The following is a 19,375-nucleotide window of genomic DNA, read 5'->3' as shown; positions in this document are numbered from 1 at the left end:
CTCAAATGGTAACTTTTAGTTTAAATAATCTAGTATAATCTCTAATAGTCTAAATAATTTTAAATGAAAAATATCTAAAACTACTGCATCACAGATGGACAAAAAAATTAACGTCTATTTTTTTTTTTTAAATTCCAAAGTCCTCCACAGTGAAGTCCCTCTGACATTTTCTTCCTCAAATGTATTGTTTTATGCATTTATGTATGTATGTAGGTATGTATGTATTCTTATTTTAATCTTTTTTTTTTTTACCATGTTGCTGCTTTTTGAAGTTTCACCAGGTGTCAAAACGCACAAAACAAAATTGTGGTAGGGTTAGTGGTAGTATGGTAGTGGTGGTAGAAGTACTGGCAGTAGTAGTGGTGGTGGAAGTAGTACTGGTAGTAGTACTGGTAGTATTAGAGCCAGTGTATAAAGTTGTGACAGAATGAACATTTCTACTGGTTTCAGATTCCAGTGACTCTTTCTCAGGCTCCATTAACTGGAGTTCAAACCAAACTGTACAGATTATAGAATTTAAACCAGAGACAACTTCAATAAAACCTTATTTGTCATCTTTTCTCTCCATCAGTCCAATGAAGTGGTTCTGATTGGCTCAGTACTGCCCTCTGCTGGTAAACAGAAAAAAAGCCTCAAATCCCAACATGTACAACTTTATTTAAATAAACATTTCGAACATTAAAATAGTGAATCTAGGTTTGAGAAAAGTACAGACTGTAGAAAAACATCGATCCTAAAAGGTGTCATCAGTCAGTGGTTTGTTGAACTTGATTTCATCGGTAGTTTAACGTCCTGGGACCACGGGTTCAGGCAGGTGGGGGCTCCAAACAGATGACCCCCTTCTTCATGTTTGTATATTGACCAATTTCTCTACATGTGAAAATAACGAACCTAGTAGTGCAGTTTTTATGGGTTAAACAGAACTTGGTTGGTCTCCTTTTGTCTGGTTTTATTGTCAGTCGTTTTATCTGCGTCGTGAAAGCTTTAGAAATCAGCTTTTTAACAGGCACGTCAAAGATCCTCCTGATTCTGGTCAAATGCCTTCAGAGTTCATCTTTAAATAATGCTTCGTGAACGTGTCTTTGCTCTGATGAGTCCGAGGATTTGTCGAAAACCTAGGAAACGAAGCTTGGAATGAGCATTTCTAGATGTTTCAGGTGACGTCCTGTCCATCCTCTCTGTCCGGCAGATCAGGTCCTGGTACAAACGGAATCCTCCGGGTGGCGGTCGAACGTGGTCATCTTCAGTCTCAGAGCAAGTCGTCCAGTGGACCCATGAGTAGCTGCAGCTCTTTGAAGGCGCTTCCGTGACGACCGACCTGCGCTGCCTTGTTCTTCACTACATTGCTGAGGTTCTTGAGCTGTTTGCAGCAGGTTCTGCATTTCTGATGTCTGGAACAAACCCAGACAGGAACAGTTCAGTTTCAGAGCAAACAGACAACAGTTCAGACATCTAACAGAGTCTAGTCTCCTGTTCAGAGCCACTTTTCCACCACAGGAACTTTCATCATCTACCTGGATTCTACATTTCCACCGACCAAAACCTTTCCTTGACCTCAAACTTTCTCTAGAAAAAACTCTTAGTGGGGGGGTGGGACTCTTCAGATTCCCCAGAAATCTTGAGGGGCGGGGCAATGTGCTGAATAACACTGATTGGTGGAACACATGTGCAGCGTTCTGCACAGATCATACGGAAAACACAAGGGATGACACAACAACTTGAGGGTCGTCCATCCTGGAGTTATCGTTTTGCACAAATGATGATGACGCCGTTGACAGCTTCATCGTACTTGTTTGGCCTTAAGCTTCCTCTTACCACCACCTACTGGACTGGGACTGTAGTGCAGTTTCTTTTACCACTCACATCCGTCATCAGCCTGAATAGATTGTCCAGATCATCAAGAATTCTTTTACCAGGTAAATAAATTCCTGGAAATTTTGGTGGAAAAGGGGCTCGTGAGGGAAACGAACGAAACCTCAAACAACAGCACAGAGGAGCAGAAATGAAGTCATAAAGAGGTGATGTGAGGTTTGATTTAAAGCAGCTTATGACTTCGATTACAATTTTTTGTTCAAATGTGTCCAACCCCAGTCAGATCCTAATTCTCTCTAATCCATTAGTCTTTTCGTTCTTCTGCACCTGAATCACTTCCCTTACAATGAACACTTTCGTAGATGACTCCATCATAAACACAGTCTTCTTGTTTACAGAACAAACCCAAATGGCACTCGGGCCTTTTCGGGAATTTTGTCACAAAGTGCATTGTGGGAATGTGAGTTCCCTGCAGCAGTAGTTTGTCTGTTGGTGAGTGTTGAACCCAAATGTGTCCTTTACCTCCATCCACCGACTAGACCAGTGTTTTTCAACCGTGGGGTCGCCTGGAATTCAAATGGGGTCGCCTGAAATTTCTAGTAATTGATTAAAAAAAAAACCAAAAAAACCTTACAAATAGAAAATATATGGTGAGTTGAGAGAGACAATCCCAATCCATAAAAGACATGACAAACTGAGTGTGAAAATGCAGCACTGTGGTTCTGTTTATTTGTCAAATGTTCATTGTGGTCAGTTTCAGATGCTGCAGCTCTTTCATAATTCATAGTTTGAGTTCCTGTTTGTTCAGTATTGACTGTCAGCCTTGTAAATCCAAGCTGGACTGACTGTACATAGGCAGACGGCCATCCTTCAGGAGTCTGGGTCTGCTTGAGGTTTCTGCCTGTTAAAGGGAAGTTTTCTCCTCACCACTGTCACCAGTCATAAGTGTTTGCTCCTGGAGGATTCTGTTGGGTTTCTGTAAATTGGCTTAAAATTTGATTTGATTTGATCTATCTCCCCTTTATGTGAAGCACTTTGTAACATGTTGTTTTAAAAAGTGCTATATAAATAAAGCTTTACATATCCTGACCAAGGAAAATCAAATTCTCCCTTTGTGCAGTAATCTACACCTGGCTTTTCTGCCTCTGTCCAGAAAAATATACATTATATAGACTAAATGTCCTCTGAAATTAACCTGTATTTGAAACATAGTATAGGAAACTATTACATGATCAAAAACAAATTAATTTTAGGAAAAAAAATGGTTTGAATGTCTGGGGTCGCCAGAAATTTGTGATGTTAAAATGGAGTCATGAGCCAAAAAAGGCTGGGAACCACTGGACTAGACTCACTCTGGAAAACAACCCTGGTGGACTGGAGGAGTTTACAGTGGAGACATCTGGATTGTTTTCTTACTGAATCTATGAGAAGCCGCTTTCACATGGTCACCATTCCCACAATGCACTTCACGACAACATTTCTGAAAAGGCCTGAGTGCTGTTTGGGTTTGTTCTGTAAACAATCGGACTGTGTTTATGATGGAGTCATCTATGAAGGTGTTCACTGTAATGGAAGTGACTCAGGTGCAGAAGAACAGACAAACTGATAGATTAGAGAGAATTAGGATAGGACTGGGGTTTGACACATTTGGAAAAAAAAATTGTGATGAAAGTCATATACTGCTTTAAGGCATTTACCATGTAGGAATTAGCACCAGTTTTAGGTGTTTTGCTGATGTACAAAAAGAGTTACAACCTTTTTGCCAGTGTCCCAGTACTTGTGGACCTGACTGTACACTATGACTCTGATTACATAATTTAACATTAGTTATATCACACAGCAGATCACCTTTCTTCCCGTGTGATGTCGACTCCGACAGACGGCGTCGCCTTCAGCGTGTCTGAGATGAGTATCCAGAAGTGTTTCATGATGAGTTTCAGAGACGTACAGCCGGTCTGCATGTAACTGAGGAAACACACACACACACACGCAGGCATGGAAACACTATGGACACACTGCAATAACAGTTTTACATGACAATAACATTAATTATGCAAGTATTGCAAGAAATGAATTCCAATTAAAATATCTTGATGTCTAAAAGTAAAATAAGTTTGAGTCCATTCCCTCATAGAACTGACCCTGGTGTTGGATTCACATTCAGACAGAAACAGAATGTATTAGAACTGATTCAACCAGTTCAAAACTGTGTCAGTTCTGTTTAAACCTGTTACTGTCTGAAAGGAAATGGTGTTGGGTTAGAGTCTCACCTCTCATATTTACTTTGCAGCAGTTTGTCGATCTGAGGAAGGATTGTAGTACACAGGTCCAGTTTCCATAGCGACCTGAAATGAGACACCAAGGTCAAAATGGTTAAAGATTTTAGATCCTGTTGTTGGGATTAATCTGGGCTGAACCAACACAGAGGTGAGAGAGGGTGAGTGAGAGCGAGAGGGTGAGTGAAAGAGAGAGGGTGAGTGAGTGTGCAAGTGAGCATTAGAGGGCGTGGGAGCGAGAAGGCGAGTGAGACAGAGCAAGAGGGTGAGAGAGGGCGAGTGAGAGTGAGTGAGGTCAAGAGGGGGAGAGAGCAAGGACGAGCGAGAGCAAGTGTGCGTGAGAGAGCAAGAGGGCGAGTGAGACCGAGCGAGAAAGTGAGTGTGCAAGAGGGCGAGCGAGAGCAAGTGTGTGCGAGAGAGTGAGTGAGCAAGAGAGAGGGTGTGAGAGCAAGAGAGGGTGACAGCAAGGGTGAGTGTGCAAGAGGGGAAGCAAGAGCAAGTGTGTGCGAGAGAGCGAGCGAGAGGGTGAGTGGGGTGAGAGAGAGAGAGCGAGAGGGTGAGTGAGGCGAGAGGATGAGAGCAAGAGAGGGAGAGAGGACGAGAGAGAGCAAGAGAGTGAGTGTGCAAGAGGGCGAGCAAGAGCAAGTGTGTGTGAGAGCGAGTGAGCAAGAGAGAGGGCGTGAGGGCGAGAGAGGGTGAGTGAGAGCATGTGAGCAAGAGAGGGTGAGAGAGTATGCGAGAATGAGTGTGCAAGAGGGCAAGTGAGAGCGAGAGTGTGCGAGAGTGAGAGCAAGACAGGGCGAGAGAGTGCAAGAGATCAAGACAGAGTGAGTGAAAGTGGAAGTGAGAGAGGGAAAAAGAGAGTAAGCAAGAGCAGCCAAGAGAATGAGCGTCAGAATTTGTGTGTGTGTGTGTGTGTGTGTGTGTGAGTGTGTGAGACTCACGGCTGAAGGTTGATGATGTTGAGTAAGTCCACGACGATTGCCAGGTCGTTCATGGACACGGCTGTGTCCAGAGCCTTCTGCTCAGAAGAAACATGGAGGTCAGGGAGGAAGGAAATGACATCATCAGTTAATTAAACTACAAACTAATGATCAAGTGTAGACTGACTGTTCCACATGTATGAACATCTGACATCTGTCACATGTGAAACTCAACTACAGATTTGATCTGTGTCTAAATAAAGACATTTCAACCTGTCATCTGTAACAGTGGCTGAACTCAACGACCCACAGCGTTTTCCTGAGTGTCATCATTAAACCTGATTCCGTGCACATCCGCACAGACAAACGTCTCCGGTCTGACTCTTACCTTGATGTCCTCTCTGGCCCACACGGACCGGACCGTCTCCAGGTTCTTGTGTCGGCTGCTCAACATGACACACATGGTGTCGTGGCCCTTCCTGATCTGGGACAGAGCCTCCTCGTCGCTCAGCGCTCCGGGTCGGTTGTTGTATGAAGACTGAGACGAGGACAAACACAAGCAGCAGCGGAGGATAAATAAGTGCACACCTGGCAGGTTGTCAGTCATGACCGAACGGCGTCAAGGTCGTGTTAAATTTGATCAGAAGTGAATGTTGGTACTGACAGGCAGGAAGTCGGCCACGTTGAGTCCGATGGGCTCGTTCCTGGTGCTCAGGATGATTTTGGGGTGGTGTTGGGGTTTAGCTTTGGCGGTGCTGACTGCAGGCTGAGGCGGGGGCCAGGCGGTGGGCGCCCCCTCCCCCACGGCCGGGCGCTTTGCACACGAGACCACTGTGGGCTCCACCCTCTGGACGGGAGTGGACGAGGCCAGAGGAGGAATCTGAAACATGGAGGTGAAATGAGGTCAGACACGTCACAGCCCAGTGTATGTGGGCTTCTCTGAGCTTCCAGACATCTTTAATATGACTGTTGTCGTTCTACACAGAGCTCTTCAGCTGAGTGGATTCTCTGACCTGTGGCTTCTCAGGAAATGGAGCGATGTCCTTGAGCTGGTGGCTGATCCCCACGATCGACTCTGAAAGGAAGAAGAAAACAGGAAGAGGAGAGTGACTACATTTGAAAAGTGGCTGCAAAAATAATTATAATTGTGCAAAAAAAATTAGAATAAGGTACTTTTAAAGATGTTTTTCCAATATTAATAAAACATGAAACATCATTCTGATCCTTTATGTGCAGTAAGTTGTGCAATAATCTTCTGTTCTGCACTAGCACTTAAAAGGGACAGCTGAATGTTTATTTTAGTCCTTGACACACAAGCACAAATGTTGTTTTGTACTATATTGTAGTGTATTGAACTGTGCTGTTTTGTAATGTACTGCACTGTCTTGCTCTGTACTGCACTTATTCCACGGATCACTGTTATTTATTTAGTAAGTGGGGACTGCGGATGAAAATTAGCACAGATGCTAACTCTGGCATATTTACATGTTTATACTGAAATAGAATGTATAAATGTGTTCATTAATGTGCACTGTCCCATCTAAATAAAGATACATACAATAACAATGCAGTATTTATCAAAATATAAGTGCATTCTTTTTGTTCAGACTTGGGTTCATAGGTATACATACTGTTAATATTGTTCATGATATGCATATTGTCACTGTTAATACAGTAAATACAATAAATCTATTCATATTTTGTCCATTTTTACCACTCAGCCAACTCTGGTCAGAGGGGTATTGTAATTGTTTTGTCTGTCTGTCTGTCTATTCTGGCCGAGGGGTATTCGTGCGTAACACATTGTTTATTTTTCATTCTATTTAGCTCTATTCTGATGTTACTTTGTAAAACTTTGTATTCTTTTGTCTTCTTATTTTTAGTTTTTGTTATTTTATATTCATTCTGTTCTTATTTCTGTAGTACTGGTGTTTTGTTAATATTCTTGCACTAACTGGAGTAGCACGATAATAATAAAGGCTCTTCTATTCTATATAATACACTGCAAATGTTAGTAATTAAATTATGTGTGCTGTAAACAGGAAGAAATAGGACTATTATTGGTGAATGAATCCATATTCTGGGATGTGCTCACCGTCCTCTGGTGGAGCAGGAAATGGCTCCGACATCTTGGGAGGCGTACGAGCTGGAAATAAGAGGAACTGAGTCACCAATGAATGAAGAAAAAAAAGCTACTCAATCAAAATCACAACCACAAAATGAGTTTAAGTGGAAAAATCTAGAATTACAAAGAATAAAAATAAGAAACATAAAAACTCTCTTAACCCAGTCTGACCTAAGCACTGTTTGGAAATATTTAAAAATAAATAGTTTTCTATGGTCAACAGTCTTAAAGGTAAGAACATGTACTAGGTATGAAAATGTCTCATACACACCAACTTCAACTCCATTTTACAGAATTTACAGAAAAAAATGATGAAAATTATGACCAAAAAAAAAAAAGTCAGATAAGACCTTTTAGCTTCAGCATCAGTCTGATCTTAGAGAATTCAAACTAAAATTAAACCCTGAATCCCAATAACTGCTGCTGTGACGTGGACGTACAGATGGCATTCTTTGGCTGGAAGATCTCCTTGTAGTCCTCTGCATTGTGGATCTCTGCTGAAGACACCTTCTCGTCCCCCTCGTCCTCACTGGGACTCCGCCTCTCACCTTCAGGGCTCCGCCGGTCGCTGTCTGAACTCTGCTTCACCCTGATGACGTTCAAACACATGACGAGTTTTATTTAGTTACATAGAGCTGGTCTCTATAAGAAGAACCCAAGCAGTGTTTCCTGCTTCTACAGATCTGCACTGATTATTTCTGCCTGTCCATCACTGTCAGAGGGACGGTGAATGTACAATATATGGACAAAAGTATTCAGACACGTTGAATTCAGGCGTTTCTTTTCTAACAGGGGTCTGGGACACGAAACGATAATGACTAATGTCAAACTTTAAGGAAATACTGATGTTTCTGTGTCCGATCCTCATGAACAGGACATCTTACAGCTGTAGACATGATGTGTCCCAATATTTATGTCCATATAGTTTAGAAACAGCAATATTTCCTCAAAGTGAGATATGAACAAAGTAGATGGTTAGTTGTGGTAGAAAATTATTATTTAGTTAGTGCACAAAAAATATCTTAGGAATTTAGAGGTAGAACATTTAAAATCATAGTCATGGATTTAAAAAAAGCAAACAAAAAAAAACCCAAAAAAACAATGCTGAGAGAAATTAACCCATAAAAACCCAAACATTCACCACCGACCAAAACCATCTACTGATATAAACTGTTTAACACCTGTTGATCCACTAATCCTATCAATCCATGTCAATAACTGGTATAAAATACAGTTCTTCATCTTTTCATGGTCATCAGATATGACCCATTTGGACGTTCAGAGGCTCCATAGTTACCATGGAAACACCGTCATCTTCTACAACACTGATTCACCAGTAAAACCCATAGAGTTGGATCAATGACAGTGGATGGACACACTGGGTTTATGTTCAGTTAATGACAGATTGGACTAAAAAAGACAATTCTTCTGCAGTTTTCTCTGTTTTTGATATAATAACCCAATTTTAATCTGAGCTTTTATGAACATTTTCATGATCAGTAAATTAAAAATAGGAAAATACATGATTTATACAGATAAAGTACAAAATACAGAGGATAATATTATAAGTAAATGATGATAAATCACTTAAGAAAGGTTAGATATAGAGAAAATTTCAATTGGGAAGTGACGTAGAAGTAGCGCTGGGTCTTTATGGGTCAAGTCCAAACCATCTCTGAGGCATTTTGGAAACAAAGATAACAATTTAACCCAAACTAACCAATGCAATGATATTTATCCCATAATATAAAACTATATTCTGACATTAATCATTATTGCTTTGTATCCCAGACCCCTGTTAGAAAAGAAACACCTGGATTCAATGTGTCCACATACTTTCGTCCATGTAGTGTACCTCTGTGCGCTGCAGGTGGTTGTGGGTCGTTCGTAGCTCCTTCTCAGAGCGGCTCCTTTCGGATCCTTGGGGTCTGTGAGCGGCTGATTGTCCTGAATGATGCCCTGGATCACGGAGCCGCCGGTCTTCTTCACCTTCTTCAGGTCGACCACGTAAGACGAGACGGTGGAGAGCTGGTGTGAAACGCTGATCTGGGAAAAGGACAGCGACGCGTACATCTTCAAGTCAAGTTCTAACAGCGGCTTCAGGTTGAAACGGTCTAAACATGTTCTGTGCTGTTTTTGTCGGCTCCTGAAGTGGAAATGCAGCTTATCTGTACAACTTTCTCTTCTGTTGGTTCTGTTGTTACATAACTGTTTACTAAAGCAAACACAGGCTTTTTATTTACAAGGACATACATACCCGTCATGTGACTCTACATCATGAATCCATGCAACAGTGTGTCCATTCTTAAGGTAACATAAAACACTAACATCTCAACAGTAGAAAAAAGGCCACAAGAGTCTGGTTTTGACCAACTCTATATGTAAAGTGTCATGAGATAACTTTTGTTATGATTTGGCGCTATATAAATAAAATTTGATTGATTGATGAGTTCTGCTCCGTCTGGTTTTAGAGACAGGTGTGTGCAGTGTCCTCAGTCGTGTCACATCTAAACTCATCCCTCAAAACAGAAGGAGAAATAAATATATTTGGGTGCTTCTCTGAAACTGGTCCAAAAAACAGGACATGGGGCTAAAAATTCAAACCAGATGTAGACTGATGTTATGAAGCAAGTTTAGAAGCACTTTGGGTCTATTTTAAAAAGAAATATTTACTGAGATAAAAGAGAAGCTTTTTTTCAGATAAAACACATTTTTATATTGTTTTATATTATATTTAATACAAAAATCTGCATGTACCACGGTCAAAAGAACATGAAAATGATGCACTATTTTTTTTTAAAAATATCTTTTTATTCTCTCACAGATATATTTTGGAAATTGAACTAATTATTCAAAGCAGAGTGTTTAACAAAAATGACCGCTGTTGAAAAGTCATTCAGCATTTATTTGTGTTTAAATGTTCAGGTTCCACATGTAACACCAGTGGACACGATGGGTTCCACACCAAACCTGGAATGAGACTGATGAAAAACCCACATGTGTGGATTAGAAAAACCACTAGGATCAACACATTTAACACAGTGTCTTTATTTAGAGTCTATAGAAGACCATTTACACACATGTTTTCACATCTAATGCACTGACACCTAGGGAGATTTAATGTCTATATTTGGGTCCTATTTTTGGACCTAATATTTTTATTAGAAATTGATTAATTATGGGATGGCTCAGAGCAAGAGTATAATTTTTTTGCATTTATCTGAGGTCACCATTAGGTACATCCTGAGGGGAAATATGTCTACATTTCTCTTATTATTGAGTTTAAAAAGCTGGAAAAGTGCCAGGTACCAAAATAAACCCAATTTCATAGAAACATCCATATATGCTCATTTCAGGCCTGAAAAGCAACAAAGCTTCAGATGGACTTTACACAGTGCTGTATTTTTGTGTTCCACATAAGGATCAGAATAGAACAGCAGAATCCTGGTCTAAAAGTCCAGCACATATCCAGACCCGGTTACTCACCAGCTGCTGGCTGCAGATGGACAGGTCCGAGACATTGCCCCAACCCACCGACACCGTGTCAAAGCAGCGGTCCGGTTCCCAGCCGTACACCCTCAGGGAGTCTGTGGCCCCACTGTACAGACAACTGCCGTCTGGGCTGAAGAGTACACACCTGAAACCACAGGGGTCAAAGGTCACTGTCCAGCAACAGACTGCTCATTATACTACTAATACTGTGACTGCGCACACCTGACGGGACTGGTGTTTCCCTCCAACGAGCCGATCATGGTAAACTTCTCCAGATCCCACAACTTGATGGTTCTGGGGCACATGGAATAAAAACAAAAAGGTAATTAACAACACACACAATAAAAACTACACACATTTAAAACAGACTAACTACTGAACAGTGATATTTGAGATTGAACTGTTCTGAATGTGGAACCTGAACTAAAAAAAAAAACCAAATTGTTAACATCTTCAGTGTAATTTTGGCATTTGCCAGGTTTGGCTCACAGGCCGTATGTTTGACACCCGCGCTCTAAATGATGTGTAAGAGTCAGCGGTGGTACCTGTCGGAGCTGCCCGAGGCCAGCAGGTACTCGTTGGGGTGGAACTGGACGATGTTGACGGCTGCTGTGTGAGACTTGAATTCCGTAATCGTCTTCCCCTGAGTCAGGTCCCACAGCTGACGGACAAGAGGGTAGCTCAGCAAAACCAACAGCGAAAACTATTTCACTTCATGATACTGTATCAATATTAAAAAGTACTGTATAGATATTTTTAGGTATTTATTCAAATGCAGATATGGCGGAGGTTCATTTTTGTTTTTTTGGTTTTCTATATTGTTTATACCCTATTTACTATGATTTAACACTGTTTTATTAAAAAATGGTTATTTGAAGCATCCTAAAACCACTTTTTAATGTCTGAGAGGCAGATGTTAGTTCCTTTGGAAACTAGGAGAATTTGAAAAATGTTGTGATATAGCATTAGATCCTGTTCTGATTAAATAAAAATGTGTTTAGTACTTGTACATAATTCTGGTGTAATTCAATTCTTCCAGGAAATAATCTTAAAAAAAAAATTAAAAAAAAAAAAAAAATTGCCTTTTTAACAGTATCATGATATATTGTAACATTTTGTGTCACCAGATTCTTGCCAATACACACTCCTAGTACTTACACTTATAAAGAAACAAAAATTAATAAAGTAACTAACCAATAAATGATGCAGTTGTAGAAAATCAGAAAAAATGATGTGACTGCACAAAAACATTCAGATGTTGCAGCTCACTCTGTGTTCTGTGAATGTTTCTATAATCAGTGTCCAGCTCCGCAGTGCCTCAGTAAGCAGATTAACATTTTTCTACTGTGGGGAATGTCCCACTACTATAACTGCCACAGAGTTTTACACTGATCCACTCTTCTCAAATGGAGGTGGATGGGAAGGCAGGGAGAAAGCAAAATATTCCACACCTGTATGTTGATGAAAAGGATCAGTCATGAATGGCCATGCTGGAAATTATGTCTTAATGGTAGTATTTTAAGATCACTAGTTAATTATATAATGTTCATGTGAAAATGGGTTCATTCAGGTGACAAATAAAGGCAGATTTCTCATGGTAATTTAACATACTTTATCATGAGATGAGCTTTGATATGACATTTTCAGCTCACACCAGTTGACAGAGTTGTCAAAATGCCACTAAACAAGTTGTAAACAACATTTTATTTCTCAAAACATTTTCCTGAAATTAAACTATTATCCTAAGGAGACGGACTGTGTTTTCTTGAGCCGACAACAAAATTAATTAATTAGAGAATACTGCAGTGTCTGAACTCTGCTACTTCAGTGTTTAAAGTTTAAATTCTACCTCAACAGAACAAGATTAACCAGATGGAAATCAGAAACTATCTAATGGGTTCAGTTTTCACCTTGATGGTGCAGTCGTCGCTGGCCGAGGCCAACCACTTCCCGTCTGGACTGAAGGCCAGACTCCGTACAGCCTGCGTATGACCCTGCAAACAAAAACCAACAAATCCTCTTAAACACTTTTTGTATTAGAATTATGACTGAAATTATGTTGAAAAGTGATAGAAAAACTCCTCCTAACCAGCGAGATGGTACAATGTGACCAAAATCCACATCTGAACAGCAAAATAAGCCCATTTAAATACTGACCTTACACCTAAACACATAGCCTTTCCTCCGTACATCCCACAGCTGCAGTATACAAAACAGGATTTAGAGTTACAACAATACACACACAAATAAACAGCACACATTATAACCTCTGAGGTAGACAGGCTCAGGTGTACATTAGTGTACAAACACACCTTAATGTTCGTGTCCATGGAACTTGAGGCGATAAAGTCTCCGAATGGATGGAAGCCCAGGCTGGTGATGTTGGCTTTGTGTCCCATCAGAGTCCTTAAAACTGAAGAACACACACTTGATGAGCAGGTTACACTCCCATTTCTACAGGAAGATGAATGACTGCATTTCATCTTCAGTCATGAAATTAACTGTAGACTAGAAACAGACGATGGATTTACATCAAATAAAGGCTCTGTTTCCAATACTACTTAAAAAGTTAATTACCCTCCTGCCAATGTTCATTGAATTTGAGAGGTGATGTTGGGTTAGGGTTAGGATTAGGATTAGGGTTACAAAAGTAGCACTGGGTCTGTATGGGTTAAATGAAACAATCTCTACAATTCACCAGTAATAGACTAGAGACCTCTGTGATATCAGTCTTGATATAAATGACTAATTGTGGCAGTGACTGTGCAGAGAAAGCCTCAACAGACTGGGTCTCACTTTTCGCAGCCTCAAGGTCCCAGACTCGTATGGATCCGGACTGTGACCCGGTGACGACCTGCTCCTCGGACGTATTGATCTGGACACACTCCACTGGGTTTTTGTGACCCGTCAGACTCTGAGGAGTAAACAAACAACACACGCATTCAGGATATTCTAATAGAAGTCTTAATCTGTAACCAAGATCTAGTTATTAGTGAAGTATCACAACACACAGTACCGACCCAGCAGAACTGAACCAGACAGGGCTGCAGAAATTTAAACTGTTCAACACATTTTTCTTGGTAGTTTGTGTAGGTTCAGCTGGACTCGTTTGGCAAAATGAGTCCAGTTGAACCTAGAAAAACTGCCAAAAAAAACAATGACCTGGAGAGAAGAGAAGAGAAGAGAAGAGAAGAGAAGAGAAGAGAAGAGAAGAGAAGAGAAGAGAAGAGAAGAGAAGAGAAGAGAAGAGAAGAGAAGGAGGAGGAGAGAACAGAATAGAATTGAATAGAATAGAATTTATTGTCATTACACAGGTAGTGAAATGAAATTGCAGGTGGTCTCTGCCAGCAACAGTGCATTTACAGTTAGAAACAACACAATACAGACATATATTAAAAAAATAGTGTGCAACAGAAATATGTGCAAATTGGAGATATATTGAATAAAAGGCCCTCAGTTATTTGCAGTTGGAAGTTTCACAAAATTCAAAGTAATGAATTATTTCTGGTGATGTTACACTGACAAACAAATGGATGTTTTTGACATTCACAGAAGCTTTTAAGTCTCTATTGTGAAATCAGTCAACACTGGGTTAAACTTACATTTCAGTTCTATTTCCTCACAGCATCTGATAAAGAAAACAAAGTTGGACCAGAACTCTGTTCAGGCTAAAGAGTTAAGGAAGATTCCAATTAGGATGAGAACATTTTAATATCTGCTTCGGAGGCCCAATTTCATCAGAAAGACAGACGTAACACCGTTGTTCTGGTTCAGACAGGCCTATCTGACTGCCAGGTGGCTCTGAGGTTAAGACGTGGCCAACATGTGATCGCCAGACTGACTGAGAGGATCAGGACTCAGGATAAAACGGTGACACCAGCACCTATGTGAAAATATTTGCGTAGAAAAAGGAGGCCTTGACTTATTTTGAACTTTTTATTTTATAGCAAATACTCCACATCATGACCTCATTACACTCTGCTTTGAATGTTCTTCCATTTAGTCCAATTAAAAATGATCTGGTTTTGTCATATATTTCTTTGCATAAATTAAAAGAGCATTAACATTAGCATCTAATATTAAAATAAACATGACTTGCCATTAGCTTCCATTTAGTTCAACAGATGAAAAACATGCTAATAAATATGTACTAATGTTAACTTTTATGTACTAACATTCTGTTTCAAGGGAATTCTTTGATTATGTTAATAAGGGAGGTAAGGATTTTTTTTTTCTTGTTCCTTTTTCCATCCTAGCTTTACATATCAGTAGTTTGGATTACAGTAAATGTTTAGTTATAATGATGTATGATAATGCTAAATACAAAATGAGTCTGAACCTGAAACAAAACTAAACGTGGTGAGTAGATAAGTACTTACCATGACACAGTTGGCTTTGTTGATCGCCCAGATGTTGACCCTGCAGTCCTCCCCTCCGGTGGCCAGCAGGCGGCCGGAGCCTTTCCCCAGAGCTAAACAGGAGACGTTACTAGTGTGAGCCTCGAACTCATCTGCGAGAAACAAACACATGAAGGGCGAGTTTAGATGTGAGCTTAGATGTGCAAAAATCTGAGTCCACCTTTAGCTTTGTTCTTTTAAAATGACTGAGGTGAACATATACATATTTATTGCACAGTCTCTTTTGTTCAGATACAACAAGAAAATACAGGAAATATGGTCACAGCCTTAAAAGACACACAAAAAACTTAAAGGTTAAAGTCACTATTTAGTTGGACCTCTGACCCCATGATAAGAAGCAGCACAAACGGTTAGAAACATCTGACATGTGTTGAATGAAACCTGGAATAAAACACCAGAAAATGAATGTAATAAATCTAATATTGTCTGAAAAGAAGGATCAGAGACATGTTTAAAAGTTTAAAGGGAGGTCACACTAAGTATGACCACTTTAGTTTATAGAAGTTGTTTTTTCCTGAAACTTTTGTTTTTACTGCTCATACTTCACATATATCCAGATTGGATCTAAATACAGATACTGAGAAAGGGATACATGTGGTCATTAGAACTTTACTAACCCAACAAACCAGTGGCAGCTTCTCATCTTTCAGAGAGGGGAAGCTCATTGTCAGCTTACATAAAAAAAAAAGTCAAGTTATTTAAACATAAATTTGGCCCTCTGTCCCTTTTTAACAAAATGGTCAGTGACCTTATCGTACCAAGTAAACAAGAAAACGTTGAAATTATGCTAAATTGAAACAAGGAAGTACAATGAGTGTGTTTTATTTCCAGTGCAAGAAATGAACAAATAATTTCGTAGTGGTTTCTCTCTTGATTTCACAGCAGAATGCGCGACGGTATTAAACTGAACTCTGTCAAGTGAAGGAGTAGATCTGAAAACAGCTGTCAGTCAAACCAGATTCAGCCTTTCCACTGATCCACCTTTGCCTTAAGAGTCTGGTTTTGACCAACTCTATATGTAAAGTGTCATGAGATAACTTTTGTTACGATTTGGCAATATACAAATAAAATTTGATTAAATTTGATTGATCCTTCAGTCACACATGGAAGCCCAGCGTCCAGCCCAGCCGAGCTCTGCCCACAGCTCCATTCACCCCCAGAGATGCCAAGCATCCAGGGGTGGGACAACATCATGACATTTATCCAATTACTGTCCAGTTTTGAGGCAATGAAAAAAACTGTTCCACTCAGTCCGATTGAAGTGCATGAATGCTGAGCGTCTACGGGCAAATGCGTTGACCATAGATCGTATGAGAAAACAGTGCAACGGGAATGTATGAGAAGTGAACAACATCGAGTCCGTTGATTTGTGATAAAACTGATTCTGAACGAGCTCGTCTTTGAGATGAATGTGTTCTAACACATTTGGAGTCAATGAAATGTCAACACAACCGTAGATATTTAACCACTTAATTTTCGTAATTTTAGGGGAAGCCAAGCTTCCCTTCCAGTCTTTGAGAAATCGCCACTGCAACAAACCTAATGTTGGACTAGGATTTTTACACAGTGATCCATTTATTGACAGACAAACTTTTATTAAATTCATGGGACTATGCAGAATCCTGATGCTCTACTCCATATACTTCATTAGTCCTGAATAAAAACATAAACAGAGCGCCACAGATCTTGCTATAGAGTAAATACACCTTCAGTACAGGATATAGTATTCTTCTAAGATACCGGATGATACTAGAAAAGAAGGAGAGTATTAAATATTTACAATAGTACACAAATATTCCTTACACTTTGAAGCTTATGGATGTGTAAAGATCATAAGGATGGAGCACACATGGAAAAGGATTTAAAATATTTCATGAGCACAGTTATTGTGATGAGGCTGTTTTTGCTTTGGTTTGGTGTAGGCACACTGTACATCAGACTGAAAACAGAGCTCTGTTTTGTCAGTATATGAGCATTTTTATTCAAATCTGAAATAGACGTTAAGAGGAAAAACAAGGTTTTTACTCACGGAGTCTCCATGAAATCTTGGTGGTGGTGCTGGCCGCAGCCATTGTGGTCACCCTGACGGAGCGGCTGCTTTATGTGAATTCCTCTGATGCTGCTGATGTTAATGCAGGAACACCAGGGTCGGACATCAGCTCCTCAATTAATCTTAATATTCTTCACCTGCAGAGACACAAAGTCTGTGTTCACTTCAACCACTGCTGTTTAATCTATAACCAACTAGAAGCACTTGGAGAGAGCAGAGCCGATCAGTGCCTGCCCCCCCCCCAATCACCACCAAAATCTAATCATTTGTTCTTTTTGCCACTATCAACATTTCCTGAAATTTTCATCCAAATCCGTCCATAACTTTTTGAGTTATCTTGCACACGGACAGCCAAACAGACAGACAAACCAATGCAGGCAAAAACATAACCTCCTTGGCGGAGGTAACAAACTGTCTCTTAATTTTGTCTTCAGGTACAGGAATAACCCTGCACTGACAGCTAAAGTAAAGACAGCATTGGTTGTAAATTCTCTCTGCTTCAGATGATCCTCAAAATACTCAATATATTTTCAAATGTGACAAAGATTAATGTGCATCTAAAAAAAATGTTAGTAATTTTTAGGTTGATGTATGAAATTCATTTTCAGCTCTAATGTACATTGGAGGTGTAGTGACACTAAAATGATGTTCTCAAATGTGTTGTCAAATGTATTACTGAACATGATTTTCACACCTATTGTTTGTGTGTACAGTGTGTATATTCCTGTCCCCTCTGGGAAATTCTCACCTTAAAAGTTAATTTGTTTATCTACTGTACTTATATATGTCCTTGCAATGCCACAACTTGTTTTTCAGTGGACATTAAAACGTTTTCAATCTAATGACAATTATCCTGCTCATTTCCACTTTCAAATAGAGTAGCTGCTGCTGATATTTCAACACAGATTATTAACCGGTGTTATCATAATTATAAAGCATTTATATGTATTGAAATTCTATTATTAATTTGCTTGATTTTTTTCCTAATCAAGGAAACGTAGCAGCTAGAAATTAAATAAACTGTGACACATATGACTGGGCTATATAACTGCATTTCCTGGTCAGGTAAGGGAATGTGATGGACACAGAAAACTGTGAAACAGCAACAACGTAAAGTTTAAAAACAGTTTCGTTAGCCAACTTAGCTAATAGTGTTATTAGTAAGCTACCTAACACAAGTAAGCTAATTAGACACCAGGTCAGCTAACTGCCAAACACAGGGTCCAAAGCCATTAAACCTAGTCATTTATACCCATATAACTCTGTGTTCACTAACATTGTTTTGAGTTAGCTGCTAAGACTTGAGCTCGGCTGGTAAACTCACCTAAACGGACGCTAGTTAAGGTTAGCTAACTAGTCTCTTATACAGTCAATTAGCAGGGCTGGTGTGTTGGACTAAAGTGTTTCCGAGCCCAAACACTTGGCGGTGACTTTACCTCTGAATGTCTGCCGCCGTGACCCATCGGAGTGGCCGGAGAGGTTCAAGTTTAACGCTTCTAAAGCTAATCTGACCGCGGCCGATGACAACTTGTTGACAGTCTGGTTACCTGCTGAGCTGCAGCTAAGCAACTGGACCACAGGCAACACGTCTTCTTCTTTTACACAATTTCCGGCAGACCGTTGAGTGTAAAGCACAGTGCTGCCTTCAGCGCCCCTGGTGGTCGAACATAGAATAGACTGTACCATAAAAACATGCGAAACTAGAAAAGCACTCAGAGAGCACAGACCTCCGCAGTACCCCCCCTCCCCCCCACCATCACCACCAAAATTTAATCATTAGTTCCTTGTGTCAGTATCAACATTTCCTGAAATTTTCATCCAAATCTGTCCATAACTTTTTGAGTTATCTTGCACACAGACAGACACACAGACAGACAGACAGACAGACAGACAGACACACAGACAGACACACAGACAGACAGACAGACAGACAGACAGACACACAGACAGACACACAGACACACACACAGACATACATACAGACAGACAGACACACAGACACACAGACAGACAGACAGACACACATACAGACAGACAGACACACATACAGACAGACAGACACACAGACAGACAGACACACACACAGACATACATACAGACAGACAGACACACAGACATACAGACAGACAGACAGACAGACACACAGACACACAGACAGACAGACAGACACACATACAGACAGACAGACACACAGACAGACAGACACACACACAGACATACATACAGACAGACAGACACACAGACATACAGACAGACAGACAGACAGACACACAGACAGA

The 19,375-nt window shown here is 40.2% G+C and overlaps 1 protein-coding gene across 1 annotated transcript; it reads right to left on the bottom strand.

Annotated features, from left to right (window-relative positions):
* Positions 1-637: 637 nt before the first annotated feature.
* On the bottom strand, positions 638-18,695 carry katnb1 (katanin p80 (WD repeat containing) subunit B 1). Its single transcript, XM_030161544.1, has 20 exons — positions 18,533-18,695; positions 17,076-17,233; positions 15,008-15,138; positions 13,425-13,542; positions 12,941-13,041; positions 12,786-12,827; positions 12,539-12,622; positions 11,174-11,289; positions 10,851-10,922; positions 10,623-10,773; positions 8,992-9,182; positions 7,577-7,725; positions 7,107-7,157; positions 6,025-6,086; positions 5,676-5,891; positions 5,400-5,549; positions 5,033-5,109; positions 4,083-4,157; positions 3,661-3,777; positions 638-1,391 (listed from the first exon to the last, which is right to left on the bottom strand). The coding sequence occupies exons 2-20, from the start codon at positions 17,116-17,118 to the stop codon at positions 1,250-1,252; spliced, it is 2,088 nt and encodes a 695-aa protein (XP_030017404.1). The 5' UTR covers positions 17,119-17,233; positions 18,533-18,695; the 3' UTR covers positions 638-1,249.
* Between the last annotated feature and the right edge of the window lie 680 nt (positions 18,696-19,375).

The sequence above is a fragment of the Sphaeramia orbicularis genome, chromosome 3, assembly GCF_902148855.1.
Source record: "Sphaeramia orbicularis chromosome 3, fSphaOr1.1, whole genome shotgun sequence".
NCBI classification, from domain to species: domain Eukaryota; kingdom Metazoa; phylum Chordata; class Actinopteri; order Kurtiformes; family Apogonidae; genus Sphaeramia; species Sphaeramia orbicularis.
Note: the sequence above shows the minus strand (reverse complement) of the source record. Positions and strands in the feature narration are given on the sequence as shown.